The sequence below is a fragment of the Aulonocara stuartgranti genome (genome assembly GCF_965226115.1).
Source record: "Aulonocara stuartgranti genome assembly, chromosome: 13".
Lineage (NCBI taxonomy): Eukaryota > Metazoa > Chordata > Actinopteri > Cichliformes > Cichlidae > Aulonocara > Aulonocara stuartgranti.
Genome location: NC_138949.1, coordinates 12,617,540 through 12,639,618, shown reverse-complemented (window position 1 = coordinate 12,639,618; position 22,079 = coordinate 12,617,540). Strand labels below are relative to the sequence as shown.

General features: G+C 38.1%; 1 protein-coding gene across 1 annotated transcript in view; it reads right to left on the bottom strand.

Moving 5' to 3' along the window:
• Nucleotides 1-22,079, bottom strand: part of macrod2 (mono-ADP ribosylhydrolase 2) — a 413,432-nt gene that overhangs the window by 387,779 nt on the left and 3,574 nt on the right. The window contains exons 2-3 of the mRNA XM_082556428.1: nucleotides 18,325-18,426; nucleotides 16,413-16,526 (exon numbers count right to left, since the gene is read on the bottom strand). Coding sequence (XP_082412554.1) covers nucleotides 16,413-16,526; nucleotides 18,325-18,426 — 216 coding nt within the window. The remainder of the gene's footprint in view (nucleotides 1-16,412; nucleotides 16,527-18,324; nucleotides 18,427-22,079) is intronic.

Genomic DNA, 22,079 nt, shown 5'->3' with positions numbered 1-22,079 from the left:
AACAGGATGTGATATGTTGGGTTTTGAAGGTTTTGAATCCAGCAACAGCCTATTGTACTCAGCAGAATAACCAACATCTTTCACCATAAATCATACTATGATTGCCTGCAGCTCCACAGCTCTGGGTCAAATGAAAAGGAACAGGCTAATACTAGAGTGTGTTGCAGCGGGAATGGCACAAACAGAGGTCTGTCTGTCCTTTACTGACAAAAAAACCCACCAAAACATAGATGAATGAGGGATATGAACTGATATTGGACTGTGCTACAGCTTGTTTTTGATGGCACGCAATATAATTACCTCCACAGTGCAGAGTAATTGAGCAGATTGGGGAGATATTATTATCGATATTGTCAAACGTGCTATCTGCAGATACAAGGAAATTAAATTTTAATTCACGAGTCAAAGGTGGAGAGAAATAACCAAAGTGTCCACATTCTGTAGGCTTTTGAAACTTCCCCCAAATGATTCTAGGCAAACGCAACAACCTAAAATCAAGCAAGTACGCAAAACTGTCATCTCCAAAAATTCAATGTCCATTTTTTAGGATGATTACATTTAAAACAATAAACCAGGCATTTCTTTCTTTTTTTGCAACAGAAATGGAAAGAAACACTCGTAAGAGGAAAAAAAGCGTTAACATTTAAATATGTTGACATACCGCAGCAGACGGTTGTGATTGAGACACCAGCTGGTGTTTAGAGCGAAAGCCTAAATCTAGTTTACCATAATGAAGCTCTCAGAGGGAAGCAGTGCACTCCCCGCGCCATTTTGCTTTACTTGGCTTCTTAACGCGTTCAAACCTGAAAAGTACACACATAGATTGGGACAAATACAATATCTCCCTCATCGTCGCTACAACAAAGTGGTGCTGGGTGTGTTTGCACAGCTTGAAAAGAGCTCCGCTAAACAAATGACTGAACAGTTGAAGCCAATTTGCATGTGTCTAAAAAAAACAACACAAATGATCTTCATTTTGGGGTGCCAACTTGTCGAAGGATGGGTAAACATAATTTGCCCTTTCTCAGTTGGACATGCTTTACTTGTTTGTTGACAGCTGGCTTTTTTCTAGAAAATAAAAAGTCTGTTCCAAGAATGTTAGAATTTAAAATAAAAATCAATTGAAATATGCTTATTACTGCTAACAGCAAGCATTATGGTGGTGCCTTCCTGCCCTGGATAATTACCCCGTAGCTCTGCCTCCCTGTGACTAACATCACTCTTCCGCCAGCTGACACACTCAACCAACCTCTTAATTGCAACAATTGTGTTTTGGCGATTTGAGATCAGCTTAATCGCAGACAGGATTTAGGTGATTCCAGGCCAAACCTTAGTTGGACGATAGATTAGCAATCAGTCAAACCTAGCTTCTTACAGCAAATTATTTTTCCAAGAATAGCAAAATGCCTTTGAGTTACATTTAATCGACTGGTTTAGCTGAACTGGTTGAACAGGTGACCCATTTGCTGAAAGGCAAATGAAGAGACCCGGTTTCAAATCTGCCCAAAGGCAATTTACCGCATGCCTTCCCTTCTCCCTAGCTTTCCTGTTTTCTCTCCACTGTCCTAATAAAGGCTAAAAAGCCACCATACATACAATTATGGTCAATGACACAAAATCCATCCTCTATCTCTGGTTTTTCACACTGTAAAATGCCACAAAGGCATCTCACAGAAGAGTCAGAAAGTCTGTCTGTTACCATGTTTTCTCATTGAAATAACTTTCAGGTTAAATTAATAAATGGTTATTATTTACAAATCTCTTTACCTTGAAGCTAAATATTGGTTTTTTTTTTATTACTGGCCAAAAAAAGAGTAAAGCGGAAGTGATAGTAATACTAGTAGTAGTCCAAAGGTCTTAGAGTGGATTTTTTTAACATAATAGGAAGAAGGGAGGAGAATGGAAGTCAATTTACAAATCCCCCCACCCCTGATTTCTCACAGCTTTAAGCTGTCTATAAGCTGTATTTTTTAAGTATACCATTTATTTCTGCTTACAGTGGAACGCACGCTTGTTTTTCATGACATGTGCAGGAGCACAAATCTTAATACTTAGTTCCACTTGTTACAAAGCTGGGATTACTTTTTTTTTTAATCAGAGACATTGTGACCTCAGCTTCTTGAAAGCAACATTTTCCGTAGCTGAGCTTCCCTTTCCTCACACATGCTGCACTGGCATGCCTCTTCATTGATTTCAACAACAGAGGCAGCATTAATTGGACAGCAGTTATCTGGGGTGTCTTCTAAATGAAAATCTAACGCACACCTCGTTTCAGTGCTTTATTGCGTTGACATACTAATGTGTAATGTGAAACACATTTTCCAAAGCACTTATCTTACATTACCACATTCACAATATTATACAGTTTTACAGTGAAACCGAATACAGGTTGATTTATGTTTTAGATAAGGTTTAGAATTACTGAGGTACAGTATATGCACTGAGTTATTTCAGTACTTTAATAGGCAGATCTAATCTACTGCAGTGGAATACAAGAACAGTGGAAAAACATCTCGCTGAGACTTTTAATTGTCGGTTTATTTGACGGTGTGAGTTTCAGAGATCAGAGAGGTGCTGATTCAAATGGAGGATTTTTCCATTGTGCTGTTTTATCGGATTCAGATATACTGAGAAATGTTTGTTGTATTGTGTTCACATTCATTTACATACAATCAAATAATGGAAAACAATAGTAAATTAGTAGCACTGCAGTGATATCCTTTTGGATATCTGCAAATTTAAATCTGCAAACAACCGGACACCTATTGTTTTAACATTGTGCTACACGAGTGGACGCTACGCGTACAGCGAGAAGCAAAATGAGCTCTCGAAATATAATGATGCTATAAGGATTCATGACACTTTCATTTTACCACCGACACACACACACACACACTTTCTCTTTTAGTAAGTAGGAAACACATCAAGAAAAATAAAAAAAGACAAGAAAGATTTCAGATTTCACATTCGAGCTCAAAGGGTAGTCATCTTTAATATCTTCCTAAATATGTTTACCTGCTATGCAACCATTTACACCACCTTGCATCAGATGGCGAACTCTAAAGATTTAGCTCCCAAAAGCACAAGAAAGGTAAATGTTCTTCCCCATGTTTGCATTGTTTCAGTTGTTATCCCCAAATGTGCAATTTCTCACTTATTCAGAGAGGGCCAGTGAGATGAGAGAAAGTGAGAAAACAGCATTATGTAGCATTATCACATTCAGTACTCTCCTAAACATAAACTGGCATACAACAGTAAAAGTAGAAATGCATTATGCAGCGGCTGTTTAATTACAAATTAAATGCCCCAGCTTTATCCATAAATGTGTAAAGAGCTAAGTAGTGATGTTTGTCCTTGTCTAAATGTATCATAATTATACTAACACTGAAGCCTGTCATGCAAAACTGCGCTGACTCTTGTATAAATGTATGTCAACTGTATTCAAACTAACAATTTTTTAGTTTTTTCATACACCAGTGTATGCATCACCTTCCCAACCCTGCAACTCTTTAGAGCTGCATTTCTCTGTAACCGACAGGAACAAAGTCACAAACAACAGATGCAAACAAGCAAGCTCATTACAGCAGAGCTCCAGCAAAAATGTTTTACTGAGGAAGCAGTAATCTTTACCGTGATCTTAAATGCTTAAATAGAAACACTGTTTTGTTATTTTCTTTTTAGGCTTGACAGTAGCGTTTGTTGAGACGTAACTGAATGCGATCCCTCACTGACACTTATTTATATATCTTTGTTGGCAGCCACATACCAAATTGTAAGGCTAGAAATATTTTCCACACGTGGAGTGATCAGAGTCACGTCTCAAAAAGTACAGTGTTTATGTAAAAGCTTGATTTCTGTGGTTTTGCTGCATACAGGCCATCTGGATTTCTATTCTAAAGAGATGTTGCGCAATTGAAACAGTAATCAAGTCTATTAGCCAAACTTCTTCCAGCCCTTTGGTCAGACAATTTGAATCCAACTTGTTTCCCCTATTGACATGGCATGTTTCATCTGTTACATGGTGCAGCCCCTTGGGGAATGCAGTGGCAGGAGGAGGGCCATGTGGTACCTGATTATCCAGAATGCATGAAAAATTAAATCTGCTGAGAGTAGACAAAAGTCTCCTCTCGGTCTCCTCTCATTTCTTCTTATATGTATTATTTCCAGTTCTCTGCCTTCAGCTTTTCATTATACCTACGAGTACACAGCGGCTTAACATTTGTCTTAGTGAGAAAAGCTATGAAAAAAAAAAAACACACCAAAAAAACCAAAAAAACTCATGACTATGACAAACACTAGATTTTTTTATATCTCCCACATTCATCCTCATCAAATTTCCTGCTTGCAGATTAATCAACACCTGCTCGTGGCAGAAAAGGAGGCAAGAAAAGATAAAGAAGGATCACTTCCTTATTGGTCATATCAAACACAGAATTATGTGCAAACTGCTTATAAGCTGACCATTTATAACAGTCCGAGTTTCACCAACTTGAGATATAATTAGCTGTAGCACAACACAATAATGCTGTAACTGAGCTGAGATCTTGCTGCTATGCAGACAAGGTAAAATATCTTTTTATGTTTTATGCCGTCTCTTATTTCCATACATGCATCTACTCGTCTGTAACTTATATAAGATGCTGTTTTTTGACCTGGCGGGTTATGCAGTGGAAAACAAAACCCAGTGCCATCTGCAGTATTGTGAATTCAGCTGCACACAGCATAGCCTTTGCCTTTTGGAAACCTTAATCTGCTTTGTTTGTGCATGGTTGGGGGGGGTGGGGGGAGAACTAAGTTTCTATTAAAAGAGATAAAATTATTTCTATAGCTTCAAAGGCCAACCAAATTGAAGCCCCTTACTTGAGTGGGTTTCACTAAAGCCACTTATTTGTCCATTTCATCATTCTAATGACAGAAGCTATCATCCCATTATAGCTGCACAGCTGAGTGAGGTTAAACAAATGCAGTTTGTCTGAGGTCACACTACCTCCAAGTCAGGTCTCGCCGCTCCCCCAGGTACATCACAACAAATCATCAGCTTGCCTATAACTACTTTATATATGCAACCCTGTGAACCCAGCTCCATTAACCCCCTTTCCACTTACTGGCACTTAAGGAACAAGTATTCTCGTTCCAGTCTCTCTTTTTCTCCTCTTTTCAAAAATTCTTTCTCATGCATCACACTTTTATGAGTATAATATCCAATCTCATGGCCTACCCGGTCAATCTAAAATCACTTTGTTCCTCCGGGGAGTTTGTAAGACGGCATGACATGTCAGGCATCTGACTGAAAAATTTCAATATCCATGGGCTTGTTACAATAACTGCTGTCTTAAATGGCCAACTGAAGAAATAAATCCTTGCAGTATGGAGTACCTCCTAAAACAGCATGGAATGAATAGGGTTGTGATCATTCTGTCATAAGTGAGCCCAAATGGGTTCCAGTTTGGGAAAACTGATGCAGTTCATTAGTTCTTATTGTTTGCAGCCTACTTACATCAAACACTGACTTGTAAGCTGTAAGGCCTTTCAAAATAATAACTCAATCACGCCTAATAAAATCATATCTCCGGGACATTTCACATAAAGCTTACCGTTCATCATAACCAACAGAACATCGCCTCGCGTCTAGTACCAGTCCACTGAACTTTGTATATAGTCTTTGTATATAATGAGTCCACATTCTCTAAGCCCTACAGTAACCATACAATCACTCGTGTCAACAGAGAGGAAATCCATTTCATCAGGATGTCCAGTCAGTGCTTCATTATCATACGCAAGGGCAACATCCGTACAGCCGTGTAGCCCCTGAGAGCATCTGCTGATCGTCTGCCGATCGCTGCACTTCCAAAGAGTGCGTTTCATTATAAATGGCAAAAAGATGAAGCGAACTCAATTAAAACATCATCACAGGTCAGTTCGTTACAATGACAAATTTAATCAGAAGTGCTTTCCAAAACCACAACATAATGCTGTCACGTTAATGTGTTCTTCTTCTTCTTCCTCCTCTTATTATCATTATTCTTATGATTCTTCTTCTTCTTCAGCTTCAAAGCGCATAAAAGTTATGTTGTTCTGAGCGCATGCTTTATTTGTTTCAATCTCAGCTGTTGTTTTTATGAACCAGGTTCATTATGGGAGATCGAAAGAGTCTCTCTCATAACTTGGGTGATTTTTTACGATAATGTGAGTATTTTCTGGTTCAGTGGTATTAGTGCTGCTATAAAACATAATTTGGTGAAGAGGGAAAAAAAAGAAAAAGAACACGCTATAAAAATCTCCAACATAATAGGGCCTCTCATTTAAACAGACTGATGATGGCTGGCTGACATCTTATGTCGCAATGCAATCTGCTAAACCAATAATGTTTACTATTACTACTACTACCATTGCTGCTGCTGCTCGTATAGGAAATGAGACAAAACAAACTGCAGGTTACAGCTGAGCAAAAACTACCTGTAACACGAAAGAAAGTAATGTGAACATCAGAATTATTCTACTTAGAAACCCAGAGGCTTATTCTGAGAATTATCACTGTTATTACATACATTGCTACAGTGCAAGAAATTATGCTTCTTTTTTTTTTAAATATACTTTTCCGTGAACTGGAAGTGTTTACTCCCATCTGTAACAGTTTAGTTAGCGGCAAGAAGAACTTACTAATGCGCTTCTGGAAATGTAACAGCATCATATTCCTCTGAGAGATATCTCTCAAGTAAAACTTTTTAAAGGCAGAGTAAAACAACAGTTATTTTGAAACGCATTCAAAATGGCCAGCTGAGAGCTACTTTTATGAATGCGGCCCCCCTCCCCGATTCCTCAGAGAAAACATGCAAACTCACAAACACTCACAAATATTGAATGAACTGCCCTCGGTTATGAATTGCATTCTCATTTAAAGCTGCTCGGAAAGCATCAGTCTTTCATTTGACTTGCTTAGAGGTCCTCTATACCAGCCTTTTTTTCTGTTTAGTAAACAGAAAAATGGTGAAGAGGATATAATTTCACGAATACATGAAGTTGTGATTTCCTGGAGTCTAAAGAGTGATTTAGTCACTCAGTAACGATGCATGTGATTGTTTTATTTGTGGTATTTTATTATGCTGTATAGCATGATTCTTTCTTATTGCTTCCCCTCTGAAGAAACTGAGACTGTGAAGCCCAAGCATAAAATTATAAAACGGAGTGTCTGGAGGAACTTTATATTCCTTTACTTACTTGTAACATTATGTTGCTCATTACCTGGACCATTACCATTACCTAGCCATTATACATAGAAAGCCATTATAGAAAAACCGTGCCACTGCCGGCCTGTAACCAAGTAGCTCATCAGTATTTCTGCTAAGGTGCACACTTTTCTGGGCTGGCTGTGTACATGCTGTGCATTTGTTTGTTTCTGCAAAGGTTTCCAGCATTTTCAGGCGTACATATTAACTGAGACAAAATGAAACAAAGAAAATGAGGAAACTACAAAAAATATAAAAACAAAGAGAGAATGATTTGATGTTCAAAGACAGGTAGCGAGAATACCAGTGAATCGCCTGCTAATGACAAAGCAGAGCACACTGCCTTGGGATTGTGCAGGGAAACAGCCAGCAATCAGAGGATGATTTCTCCAACCCTCTCCTTTCACCCTTGCTCCACTCTACCAGTAAAGAGCTAGTCTCACCCAGCATCTCTCCACATTCTCTTATAGATACAAGAACTCACTCTCTCTCCCGTGCATTCAGCTACACACATGCTGCTTTTTTCACATCTCCACCGCTTCCACACGGACGTGCACAGACACACTCTCGCTTCTTCGGTGTTAACGTAGTCCAACAGCTGAAACCTTGTACCGAGCACCAAAATCCACATCTGTTTTGTAAAGGGTTTTATTTTGTTCTAAAATAGTGCTTCTGTTTCCAAAAACAGCACGATTATGGGCATATTTCTCTCCTGCTGCAGATGCCGAAAATGTGTAGGATGGAATTTCCAGTTGTCACCGCAGACATTTCTAAAGAAACATCTGTGAAAGCAAGGCAAAAAAGGGGGGTTTATCTATGTGAAATGCAGAACCAGCTCAGTCATCCCACTTCTCAAACTAACTCTGCTATCAAAAGATGTGAGTGATACTTGAATGGATCCACAGTGCCCCCTACAGGTCGATAGACAGATAAGCTCCATGAGTACTCTATCCATTCTTCTGGTGGTCTGTTTCAATGTTACCGGTTACACTGAACTTTGTGCTGCTAAAAATGAGTCAGTTCATCCACTTGAGAGGCTCATATCCTTACCCCACATAAACACACACAGCAGGCAGTCTTTCTCACAGTGTATGCTTGAGGATAGGATATGAGTCATTTGTAACCATCGTGTTCTACCTAGCCACTTAAAAAGCACAGCATTTGGTTTTTTATGAAAACACTTAAAGTACTTTTTTATTTTTAACAAAAAATAAAAATGGCAATTAATTATTTTTTTTACTAGATAAGTGCCTTGCTGTACTCAGTAAGTGACCTCTACTGTTATTACTATTTTTCAAAGATCTTCAATTTTCATGGTCCTATCAGCCCCTGTCGATTAATCCTAGGCCTGGTGGGCAAAATCTGGCATGTGTGCAGCAAAAGGCATAAGGTACTGTGAGAGGTTTGTTTCATGAGAGCCAGGAACAGAGACGACAGATTAGGAAGAAAGGCGAGAAAGCAAACAACAAGCAAGCAACATTTCTGACCTACAATGACTTTCAGTGAAGTTTCCTCTCCACTGGGGAGATGAGTGTAGGCCTGACCTGAATGACAGGTCTCCTCATGAGCACTGGCAACTGTCTCCAAAAAATCCCATCCACACTTTCACGGTCTTCGCTTTGTGCGGATATGTGCGGCTTTTATGTTTTCAAGTGTGGGTGGGTCACAAAATGTATGACTGGGAACAAAGGGTAGGCTCATTCTCCCAAATGCTCAATACGGTCATAGACCATTAGCGGTCCAAGCAATTGCAGACATTTCTCTAAGTGGGAGATGGACACACACTGACAGCACAGATTCCCATGATTACTTTCCATTAGCAACACCTCATGAAAAATGATTTCTATTTGGCCAGGTTGGCACACAGAGATCAGGTGAACAGCGATGATGAGCAAACACTGCTACAGAAGGGATGCACGGATCATCGCTGGATGCTAGCAGGGGAGAAATCGAGCTGAAATCGGGAGAAGGGGAAGCTCGTCAGCTGGTTTGTCGCCTCAGTTCACATTTACGACATTACGTTTACATTTATGACGTGAGGGAAAACCCTGTCCTTGTGCCGTACCTCACTCAGAGGTGATACGATTACCTGGACCTTTTAGTGCAGGGCCCGATGCAACCCACTCACCAGAGTCATTTCACTGTTCATCAGAGCAGCAAGTTCTCTCAGCCAGAGGCATTGATTTTCATTCTTGGTGTGATAGCACAACAATCACAAGTTTGTTCAAGAAGTTACCACCCTTCTGCCATGGTTTCCTATGTACTGTGCATGTGTGTGTGTGCACTTGCACCATTATAGAATCATATGGTGGAGAATGTCTTCCATTCTGGGGTCTAAAATCTAGTCCTTAAACATAAATCATTACATTTACATCAAGATAAAGTTGAGGTTCAATCAGGCAAGTAGTAGTTATCATTATGATTTGTGCCTAGGAAACAGATGTAGGCCAAAAAGCCTCTGAAGTGCCTTAAAGACAGGCTGCAAATGTGTGTTTGGTTGTGAGTGTGCACAAGCATGTGCGTGCGTCAACAAACAGAGAATGAGAGACCTCCAATTGCAGTCATATTGCTGTGAGCATGGCTGCATCACTCAGGGAGGTTATGGCACAGGGTGTGAATCTGCAGAGAGACAGATAGGCCTATTGAGCAAGACTCTCCAGGGGCTGAGTGTGCTGTGCAGCACATCCATGGCCTGACACCAAATCTAATGAAGAGTCTACGCTGACAAGATCTATCAACAGCAGGAAACAAAACCAGATACCTCAGGCTTTATCAGTCACAGGAAAATGCTAAAGTAAAAGGTGAATAGTACATTTCACACCAGTGTTTGGCATGTTATGCCACAGTCAGGTATCCATACTGGTTTATAAGCTGGGACAAACTATTCGATATAAGAGGGGAAAAAATCCTCCCTTTGATAAAAGTGATGTTGAGTCTCCGCAATATATTAGTTGCAGTAAAAGAAGGAGTTCATGAAGCGGAAAAGAAGAATATGTAGACATATATTACAACCAGATCTTTAAAGGCACCCTAGCTGGGAAGAGCAACAGTGAAATGTCTGTCATTTTATCGTCTATCTACAGACTGAGAATTCAGCAAGAGAATAAAGAGGCCACCATTTTATTCTGGAAAGTCGCTTTCTTTGTTGGCTAAAATATTATCAGAGCATTCAGAGTCATTCCCCAATAAATAAGGCTGTGGTCTCCATTAAAGCTTCTGCCCCAGAGAAGGACATAATATTCTCTGGACATTACACACCATTATTGCGCATTGTTGCAGTGCTGCTGCAGCTACTGAGGTTTTCAATAAATGGGGGAAAGACAAGCCTGAACCACGACTGTCTTTACTCTTTAAAATACAAACGTACATATCCTCGCCTGCGGCAGCTGAATTTCCTATCATGACAATAATGTCAGATGATTCAAATTTTGCAAATGTTACTATTTGTCATTTTCATGCATTTATTTGCTGATTATCCAAATTTTAATTCAAATATAGGATAAAAAAGAAAAACACACACACACACACACAATATGCTCAAAAAACATTATACAAGAAAGTGTTGTACCTCTAGACATTACTTTGCTCTCACCACAGAACAACATTGTATTCTATTCACTATTGACCACACCAGGACATGCAGGATTCTGTACCACAGATTATGAATGAATGACCGTGAAAGTAAACAACGCTGCCTTTGTGCTAAGCAAATCCCATAGGCGAACACTGTTTGAAGCGGTGGCATATCAAAAAGATATATAAAAGTCAATCTCTACTGGATCATGCTATTCTGCCCTCCGAGGGTCACTGCTCTCATCAAACCTGTGATGACTGCAGTACAAGTGGCCCCATACAACTGAATGCCAATTGAATTTCTTGAACTCATTTCAAACCATTCAGGTTTTTTATGGCATTCATAACTCGATTTTCTATGCACATTAAATTGGCTCCTGTAAAAAAATGATCCAATACAGAAAGATGGGAAGGTTTACAGCAGGTAATGGATTAGGAGTCAACCCCATATGCATAATTACCACAGTCATCATGATAAGAATGGTCCTTTTTACTTTGCACTGCTATCTTCGCTATCTCATTCTGAACTGAGAGGGCGGTGACACTCGTGTGAACTCCATCCAGAAAGACAAGAGCGGAAAAAAAAGAAGGCCGATATTTTCTTGTGTTTGCCATTTAAAACCAAAATAAATTATATACATAAAATTTAACACCCACTTTTAGTGAACCCTGTAATTTTCTATGAAGCAAGGCTTGATTAACTGTGATAGTTGTCTCTTTCCATTGATCATCCTGCTATCAATTTAACCATGGTCTACACAGTCTACTGTAGTCAGTGAATTAGCAATCAGAGAAATTGCTGGGTATGTTTTAAAAAAAAACAAAAGATCATTCTGCAGTTATTATACAAAAAAAAAAGAAAAATGCACTAAGTACAAAAATTTGGGTAGCAAATCTTTATACTAATGGAATACACAGGATTAGAAATGTACAGGGCCCAAATCTGAGCAAATCCAGATTGTAGGATGTGTGTCTCTCAGTCATACACGAGCAAATGTGCCGTTCACGTCTGACATAACTCCCCATCCTCACCCTCGCCCTTTTGTCATGTTTACCTCCAAACCTTCAGTTTGTCATAGAATAAAACAAGTGAAAGAACTTAATTCATTTTTAGTCTTAAAAGATCTTCAAACATAGCCTGAATGCTATTATTGGAAAAACCTTATTTATCACCATTAGACGTAGTGATAAGCAATTGCATTGTAGTGACATAGCGGGCTATTGTCTTCAATTATTTTGACAGGAGTCTTCAATCTTATAATTAGTCATTCAGCCTCTTTGAAAGGAGAAAAGTAATCACTGTGCTCTTAGTTTCACTGCATGCACCAACAACAACATGAACAAGAGAAAGAAGATTAAAGAGTTGTCTGAGGAGATTGGGAAGAAAGAAAATACAAGCATATTCAAAAATAAGTCTAAAGAGCTTTGCTAGTTGTTAGTTATAAATCTTGAAAACACACATAAACAAGATGACAACAAAAAAATTGTATGGCTTCCAGTCACACCACATTTTGCTTTGCAAAAAAATACAAATAAATTGTATTATATATATATATATATATATATATATATATATATATATATATATATATATATATATATATATACATATATATATATATATATATAGCGAGAGAGAGAGAGATAAAACCAGACTAGGGTTTGCTAAAATGCATGTTGTCAAGCCACAACACTTCTTAGGAAATATGTTCTTTGGACAGCTGTGGGCAGATGAAAGAAATGTTCACACAAGAAGAAAGAGAAACATTATGAACAAAAAAATCCCAATGAAATACACGGAGGAGGCCCAGTTATGTGATGCAGTTGGTTTCCAGAGTCAGGCACAAAGTGCTTTGAATCAGGGCAGCATAAAACTAGAGGACTAACAAAGCATCCTGGGATAAGAACATGAAAAACTCTAACAGAAAGTGAAGCAACATCGATGATATCATCCAGACAGGAGGACTGCATGGTACAGTGACGTAATTATATCCAATCATGCTTTGTGGCACTACTGAGCATGCCCAATTGATCTAACTTTTTATTTAAAAGGCAATAAAAAACGACCGATGTTCGAAAGCACAAGGTGCTTCCCGTCACAGAGACTGCCTAAATGGCTCATTAGGAACAGTGACTAAACCTTCAGCCTTGATTGAGATCTATGGGAACGATCAAATTATATCAAAACATTTGATACTTGTGATCATTTCAATATATAGGGAGAAACAGAGTAAAGGTCTTCCTCAGTTAAATAGAGGATGCCTGACTCTAAACACTTTCATCTGTTTCACTTTATTTTAGAAAACTGTGTGATTTTTATTTTTAACTGGTATGTCTGCATCTGTACCCATTCCTATCATTTTCATTATGTTTTCCGAGAGGACTGCAAGAAGCATGAGTGTGGTCTAACATCACTTTTACAGCAGGGTCATTCTATACTCTGGGCTAAGTCTCAACATCTGCTGGGACAAGATGCTGCAGCCTGACTCACCGTGTCATGTTATAGCCGCTCTGCCCTCTAACCCTGCACTTAACTGACACCACCTCCCACAGGTTCGCACACGGGTGACAGTTTAAGCGCCTCCTGTGCAACCTCCAGCTAAACAGAATTAGAGAAGAATTAAAAACTCAATGAGCCCAATAATTAAATTTTAATGGAGCACATAAAGCAACTTGACACCCTCTTAAAGCTATAGGCAGAAGCCATAACAGGTAACGGCAAGCTGGACATTTCTTATTTTATAAGCCGCATACTGCTGCTGTCGAGACAAAATCTTGTTGTAAAGTCTTTTCCCTAAGAAATGGATGAAAATGGAACATAATTAAAACAAATGTGTCAGCTTTAACAAGCTGATCGCTGCAATGAACCGCAAGAATTTTGCCACTGGTGATTCCAATGAGCCAAACCTGGAGAACACATTGCTAATGCAGTTTTAAAGTAATAGTTAAGGTATGCCATAATAAATAATGAGCTGTGTCTTCCATATCACATCACAGCCCAGCACAACAGGATATTAAACTGCCAAATAAATGAACCAAAGGACATAATTAGTAGCCTAAATAAATATGGGGTCACAAAGATGTATTCCTTCACACCAACCTCCACATATACCTACAATTTGCACTCGTAATATCTCAATTTATAAATCACGTTGGACCGTAGTGAGAAAAAGTCATTCGGACTGTTTATTAAGCTTGTGAGTAATACTTTCAAAAACTCCCACAATTCACACACAGCAGTCTGCTGGTGCCAAGCCCAAGTGAAAAACAGCATGAGAAAATGGAAGTACTGCAGGCCAGAGATTGGAACCATTGAATAGATGAAAGGCAAGAAGTTGAACAAGCTATCCAAAAGATCTTATCAGTGCATGTTGCTCAACATCCACAATGCCTGCTCAGAACTGTGTTAGTCACAAAAAATTTGGGCAAGATCCACACGACCAAGAGCATGTGCAGCCTAATCAACTAAATCGTTTGCCAGCAATATTTATATAGCACAATGTCATCCTGTAAAATGTTTTGTTACCAGTGACAAAAACATTGGCACTGGAACTTTCCATTTACATTAAAATTCCCATTCATAACAAACTACTGTGCAAAACTGCCCCACACTATAAACAAAACTGGACAGTAAAGTCCATCACTGTGTTCTTATCAGTGCTACCACCTGTACAAAGACGAGTGGCTTGACAGTATGAATGGAGGTACAGAGGGCCAAATGCTGAGACCTAAAAAATTATAAAAGGCTTCAGCAATTCATTTGACCTTTCGAGCACCTCTGACAGCCTGCTAACCAGAATCAATTGCCTCCTAGCCAGCATGTTGCTCAATCACAGCCTGGATGTCTGGCTGCATTAGCTGATGAAGTAAACAACCTTCCTCTGCTGCAATAGCATTAAACAGTGTAAAACAAAAACCTGCAACGTTGCATCCTGAACCTTATTTTCTCTTCTCGTGTGCCCTAAGCATCCAGCCACAAAGCACTGCTCATTTTATCCATAACCTAAATACTTCATTTTGAGGCCACAGACTTACATGTAACAAATTTAAACAGTAAAATTAGGTAAAATTGCAAAGAGAAGTTTCCTGACTTTCATACGAGTATGTGATATACAGTATGTTTATAGCATTATACTCAAAAAATATGTATGCAAAAATGCAGATTTTAAATAATTTGTTTACATGTCAATTTTACATGTTTTTTGTTTTACATGTTAAATTTAATGGCATCTGTTCAAATGAAACATACTTTCACTTTACAGCAGGCACGTTTTCCTTAATGATTAATAATTTAAACAAACGCACCTTTATTTTTTTAATATTTTGGCGGCATTTTATGCAACGTTATTGTGGCATGTTCATGAGGACAAGGAATCATTTTTGAGTGCAACAATTGATTATCTATATCAAAGTATGTATACAGAACAGAGATACTAGTTGTACAGATAAGTACCTCAATAAGCTTTCATTAATGTAAAAGAATAATCATTGTTTTTATCTTTTAGTAAAAGTTCAAAGTAACAAACTTTAATGTTGTGGTCATTTTCCTCACAATAGTATCAAACATAGTGTTGAATATTAATATTTTTCATATATTGTATCAAAATTAGTTGATTCTGTCACAACACCAAAGTAAATAACATGCAACAATAAAACTAGTGGAAGAATCTATTTGACCTCTATAATAATGCATGTGATACATTGTAGGTCAACATGCTGATGAACAGACACAACAGCCATGAGATTAAGGTTCATGTCAGTTGTACTCTTTTTACATAATGCTGACACCATGCCAACCTCATCAGCATGGCTTTTTACATAATACATTAAGTTCATTAGCCTCATCCGATGGAGCAGTCTGTTTTTCACATCTATTAATCTTGCATAAATTATAGGGCACTAATTTCACACAAGGTGAACACTGCCTAGTAGACTCTAATGAGAATATGAATGTATTTGCAAACACTTTGTGAGAAAAGAAAAGTTGTGAAACAACAGAAATCCAATATATACTATATTAATATTCTGCTCCTGCACAGTTATTGAGGTACCACAACTTTAAGCTGAAACATTCTCCTCTGGATCAGCTGTAGCAACAGGTAAAGCAATTCTTCCACACTTATAACTCTGTGTGTAGGTTGTGAACAGAATGCAGAATATTATATAACAGTGATGCAATAATGAGAAAAAACACACACTTCTGCTAACCTTTCTTCATCCTGGTTTTTCACTCACTTTGAAAGATGTTTATGTTGTTTCCCCCAACAGCAGCACTGAATAATCACTGACAGATCTGTGTCGCATCACTGACAAACCAGATAAACCTCACCAAAAGCAGCTGGTCGTGAACCCTTGTCTGTCACTTTCACGAGAAAGGCCATGAGCTGCAATTATAGTCTCAACAGCACTGTATTTTAACTTTCGGACAGTCAGATCAGCGAGAGCAGATGTGTACTTTAACATTTGTCTCAGTCATGCTGACCACTGTGTAATGCCATAACAACCAGTATTTCCCAAGTCTTAACAGCAGAGGGCAGCCAAGGACAACTTAACAGCCTTCAGGCATCAAACACCATCCACCTGTTCTAAAAGGTCAGAGAACAGAGTGCCTACCAGCATTGACTATGGCATCCACCTCCAAGACAGTAATATCTCCTTTGTAAAGAGATACTTTATCACTCAGCCCTCCTCCGCCTGTCACCTCCTTCCCATCTTCTTGGTCATCACCTGAAATAAGAAAACAAAGACTGTAAGGATCACTTTGTCAATGATTCCAGTGTCCTATACATCAATACTCACATTTTTATTCTATTTGTAGAAGCTGTCTAAAAATACTTGTGTGATGCAGTGTGTAGTATTGATTTTTGTTGTGAACCAGTTAAGTACAGTGGACAAGCAAGACAAGTTCACTTATAACCATTCCACAGTGTCTATTAATAGTAAAAATCAACAGCTTTCTTTGATGCAGAGTTTTTTGTCATAATCAATTTAAAAGCCTGTGTTGGTTTTTATTAGCAATGAGTTTTGCTTCTTGCTTCACATACAGCATACACAGTCACATACTGAATGACAGGTCGATTTATAATATTAACATATTAAGCCTTCCATTAACTCTTATCTTCAACTTTAAAATGACTTTTTTTTTACATAACAAATGGCTTATTTTTTTAAATGTGCCATTTAAAGGTAGCTTCATACGTTAAGAAAATATAATTCAGCTTTCTGAATCTAAATGAGTTCTGCTTATTATTTCTGACACTATTACAGGGTAATCACGCTGTTTCACAATTAAAAAAATATTTCTCATAATCTTTCACTTGCATCTCTATTTTACATCATATTTTGATATGCTTTGTGAATTGTAATGTTAATTAAATACACTAATTCCAACTTTAAATCAATACAATTCCTGTCCAAGTAACTGAATATAGGAAAATACACTTCACTGGACAATTTTTTAGGTATACCTGTTTAACTGTTTGTTAATGTAACTATCTTATTAGCCACTCAGAAACTAGATAGAATTCTGCATGTAGAGATGGTTGAGACAACCTGCTAAAGTTAAAACTGAGCATCAGGATGGGAAAGACTCTGAACAGAATCTTACAAAGAAAATCAGTCCAGAAGGTAAATGACCTTAAATGACCAATTGTAGTAATTAAGGTATGCAGATAAGTATCTTTGACAACGCAACACTTTAAATTTTTAAGCAGCAGCAGAAGACCACACCGGTTGCCACTTCTGTCAGCTAAGAACAGGGAATTAAGCCAAAACTTCTGTTTTTATAGAGCTGTCTAAACATGTGATGATCACCCACTAAACTGCATTTGATTAGCAGTCGCTGGCTGATCCTTACTCTCTCAATTGCTATGGAAGCAATAAAGGTGTGCTACAATGCATTTCCATTTTGGCATCCTTCTTACTCACAGCTGTAACCCCACTATTTCACTTTACCTTTTTGGCCAGATTAAGAAACCATTCACACCCTTTTAGCAACAATTTTTTTTTAAAGGAAAGGGGTCTGTGACATCACTATTTTGCAACAAGTTCTTGCACAACGTTGTCTTTCTGCCTCTGCTCTGTTCAGCAAGTGACAGAGCACCAAAGTTTCAGCTATCAATAAAGAGCAGTAGTCCACAGTTTGAGATAAAAGACTAAGTAACATACTGTTGTTTACAAATGTCTCTTTCAATTGATTAATGTTCATGTACCACAGCCATTGTCTAGGGTTAATTTTGTTACAGCTATATAATCCAACACCAGTTTCTCATTTAGGTTTTGAAATGGGCAACAAATAAAAAAGATAGATAATACATATATTTTAGATAAGTGAAATTATGAAAATACATCTGTTCAGCTTAAATTTTTAGCTTAAATTAATTGTACTTATGCTGGCGCAGCTTTTCTGACAAACAGCACTCCTGGTTTCTGATTGACCTGTAAGAATTACCACAATGTGTACGACCACACACTTAGAAACACTTCAAACACTTCAGCATCCCAAATGGCACACTCCCTCACTTACATCTGTTTTTCTCTCTCCAGGTTAGTATCTTGTCCAGAGAAATGAAATCTTGACGACGATACTCCTTGCGCCTGTCATCCAAACTTAGATGGAGCAGTCTCTCTGTGAAGACAAGTTGCATACACGTGACAGAAAATAAAAACAGTTTTACTAAAAAAAATAACTGATAAAAACAGGCCAAAAATGTAGTCCTTGCACAAATAGGTGCTGTACTGATTTATGTTAAAAATCACAAACATCCTTCCTTCACTTTAACTTAATATAGTTTTTTTTCTTCTCTTAACCAAAGTCATAGAAAAGTGCTCTTGCTTTACTGAAGGCCCCCACCCATATCAGTAATAGTTTCAGGCCTTGATGCGAATGTGGAACTTCCCCTCCACAAGTTAGTTGGACCTGTCATGAGACAGACCCTTCATCAGTAGCATTGTGATGGAGGTTGTTTAGCCATCGCTTATGGCTTTAAACTGGCAGCTGTGGACACCACACGCCTGTCAGACAAGCATTATTTTAGTGCAGGCTTCGTGCATGAATCCAAGCTTTTAGTCCTCCCTGTTCAAAGCTCTGTGTTGCTTTTTCTCTGCACAAACTCCTATACGACTTACAGGTCAATGAAAATACAGTCAAGGTGTATAAATATTTGAAAAGTTAAACAATTTTTGTAATTTTGCCTCTGTACTCAACCACAGTGAACTTTCAATTGAACTGAACTTAATATATTGCCCCAGAACCCGATGATCTTCTAGAGAAAACCCTAAAAATCAGACAGTCCTCTGTGAGCAAGCACTTCATAGTGATAGTGGTAAGGAAGAAACCTCTGGCAGAAGCAGGCTCAAAGAGGGCTAGCCTTCTGCTGTGACCCGTTAGCGGTGAGGGGAGGAAGCAAGGAGTAGAGGGAGAAAAGAAAGTGAAAGTAAAAGGAACTAAAAATGGAAAAAATGTTCAGTGCAAGAGGGAGAAATACGGTGTCTCTTTATCGCCCCTGTTAGTACTCTAATGCAGTGTTCTGGAGCAACTTTTCAGAGTGTTTTTAGAGTGACCTGATAATAATCAAGTACAACAGATCAGTCTCATAGTAATAAATCTCATCTGGCTATATTGATAAATAAAGCTGGAGATCATCTACAAAGCAAAATGATTTACATAAACAATATGGAATCTGTCAGATAGATACGACTCAAACAACTGCAACTCATTTTCTTTATACCAACAGTGGCTGCAAGTTCAAACAAACCATTCCTCTGCAGGGGATCAACAACCTGTTTTACAACTACGCATTCAAGAATTTTTCAAAATAAAATGAAAGGTATAAATCCTGCCTGAGCCAAGTAGCAACTCATGTGGTTTAATTACAACCACCTTAAAAGCCTGTGATATGTAGCCTGTTAATAAAGATAAACTGATCGTATTAAAAAAACAATGGTTAAACTTCTTTGAACAGTGTTGTTGGAATGGGGTACATTAGACCCATCAATAGTCTTGTAGGAACTGAGTCTAATCGACCCTATTCCTGCAAGACTGTTGATGGTTTGGAGCTAGTAAACACATGAAGTTAAACTTTAAAGATCAATATGAGAGAAAGAGCCTAAATATATATCAGCATTTATTAAAGTTGCTTTTCTTCATGTTAGCTCTGTGGGTCAACTCGGAATATCTTTTTCCTGTAATGGTTATCATTTTCTTTGTAAAGAAAATACATTCATGAAATCAATAGAAACTCTGAAAAAGAGCAAGAAACAAAAAGGAAAACAGTTTTTTTGTGTTTTTCACTTTCAAATGAATTAGAACTTTTCTAGATCTTTGCACTTTGGCTTATCAGCTGCTTGATTAAACTAAGCTAGCGTGAAAGATTGCTCCTCCTCCTGTGCTTCTGACAGTTAGTATGACTTAAGCGTGCTGATTAATTTAAACTAACATATTTATCCTGCTGCATCCGGGCTTCTGTAGGGGAAATAAATCAATAATGTTGATCAATTAATTAATAAATCATTTACTAACAGAGATTTAGAAGAGAAAAGCTTAATGTTCAACAGTCTACATTTAATTAATTTACTCCTTGATGTGGTCGAGAGAGTTATATTAATGATTTTTTTGTGAATTTTTATATTTACATTATTTTTTGCTGATTTTTGGTTTGTTCTTTGTTGGTCTCACAGGAAATTTATACAATTTAGATTTCTAGAATTGCAACCTGCTCCATCCAAAGTGAGATGAAGTCACCTCTTCTAATAACACCAGAAGTTTTCCAGTTATCTATAAAGTTTAAATTAAATTATATGTTTTAAATCAGGCAAGCAAAATGTGATCAAAGTTCAGATTTCAGCTTTAATATGAAGGGTTTAACACAATTTTTTTGCATTAAATCTTTAGGAAATACAACAGTTTTTTTACACAATCCCCCCATTTTTAGAGACTCAAAATTAACTGGACCAACTAACATCATTTTAAGCAGAAGGATTGTTTTTAATACCTGAATGAAAATCCTTTGCAGCCAGTGAGTGAAATACAGAACCCATCAATAAATACTAACTATATCTACACTGTCCTGCCCTTTGTCTGTCAAGAAACTATTTCAAAGAACTTACTTCTTAAAATCTCACTACATTTAAACTCATACTAGGCGCTATCTAATCAATGTACAGGAAATCTCAGTGCTTTGTGCTGCTTATGTGTTTGTTTTTAAAACAACCTACATTATAATTGTCTAATATCAAATAACTTCTGCTGCTTTTCTGCTCTGACTGCAACAGAGCCTTTGCTTGCTACTGGTTGACAGCATTGAGCTGTTGTGCAAAAGCAAAAGCAAATCATCCTAATTATGTGCTACTGTGAAATCATTGCCAGATAAGTAGCCTAGTTTACACTGTGTACTTTGAAATCACCTCTGTAACAGATCAAATAAAATGCATGTCATATCAACCTTGTATTGTTTCTTTTTAAATGGCACTATGGGTTATGAGACTGTTGCACAAATAAAAGCCTACATATTCAGGGAAAAAGAGATGACTATGTTCTGGTCAGAAATGTAAGCTTCTTTGGATCATCGTTACACAGAATATCACAGGAGGTCAGGCTTACATTGAAGGCCTTGCAGCAATAGGGGATATCTGTTGTATCCCTGATGTATTCTCTCTCCCTCTTGCCCACTGCTGTTACTCCTAAAATAGCTATTATTCTACATGGATGAATAAAAAGGCAGTTCTGGAGTTGAACACAGAAAGGCTCTCTGGACTACAGTGAAGCACTTTGTTGCTGTCCTTTGCAGAATCCCAAAGATTGGGTTAGAGGTCATGAGATTATTTCACATAGTATCATATCAATCAAACGGCCTGAATAGTTTTCTAAACTCCTGGCTGAAAGGGCAAGTCACCTGTGCTGCACACATATAACATATATCACAAGTACCGTAATTGTCGGGCTAAAAGCCGCTACTTTTTGCACAAGCTTTGAACCCTGCAGCTTTTAGTCAGGTGCGGCTTTTCTATGGATTGTCCATGATTTTTGTCATATCGTAAGACGATTTGTTTTGTTTGTTCCGCTGTTGTACGGCACTACGTTGCCTGGCAGAAGGGCATGTGATCAGACACACAGTATCGGGGTTCAAGAGTGGTGGTCACATGTCCATCCGCCAGGCAACATAGTGCCACACAAGTAGCGTGAAAAACAAACTTCAAAGTAGCGCTACGCGTTCAGCGGGAGGCGTGGATGACGAGCGGCGATAAACTTGCAAAAAGCAAGTTATGCTCAACTCCACCGGT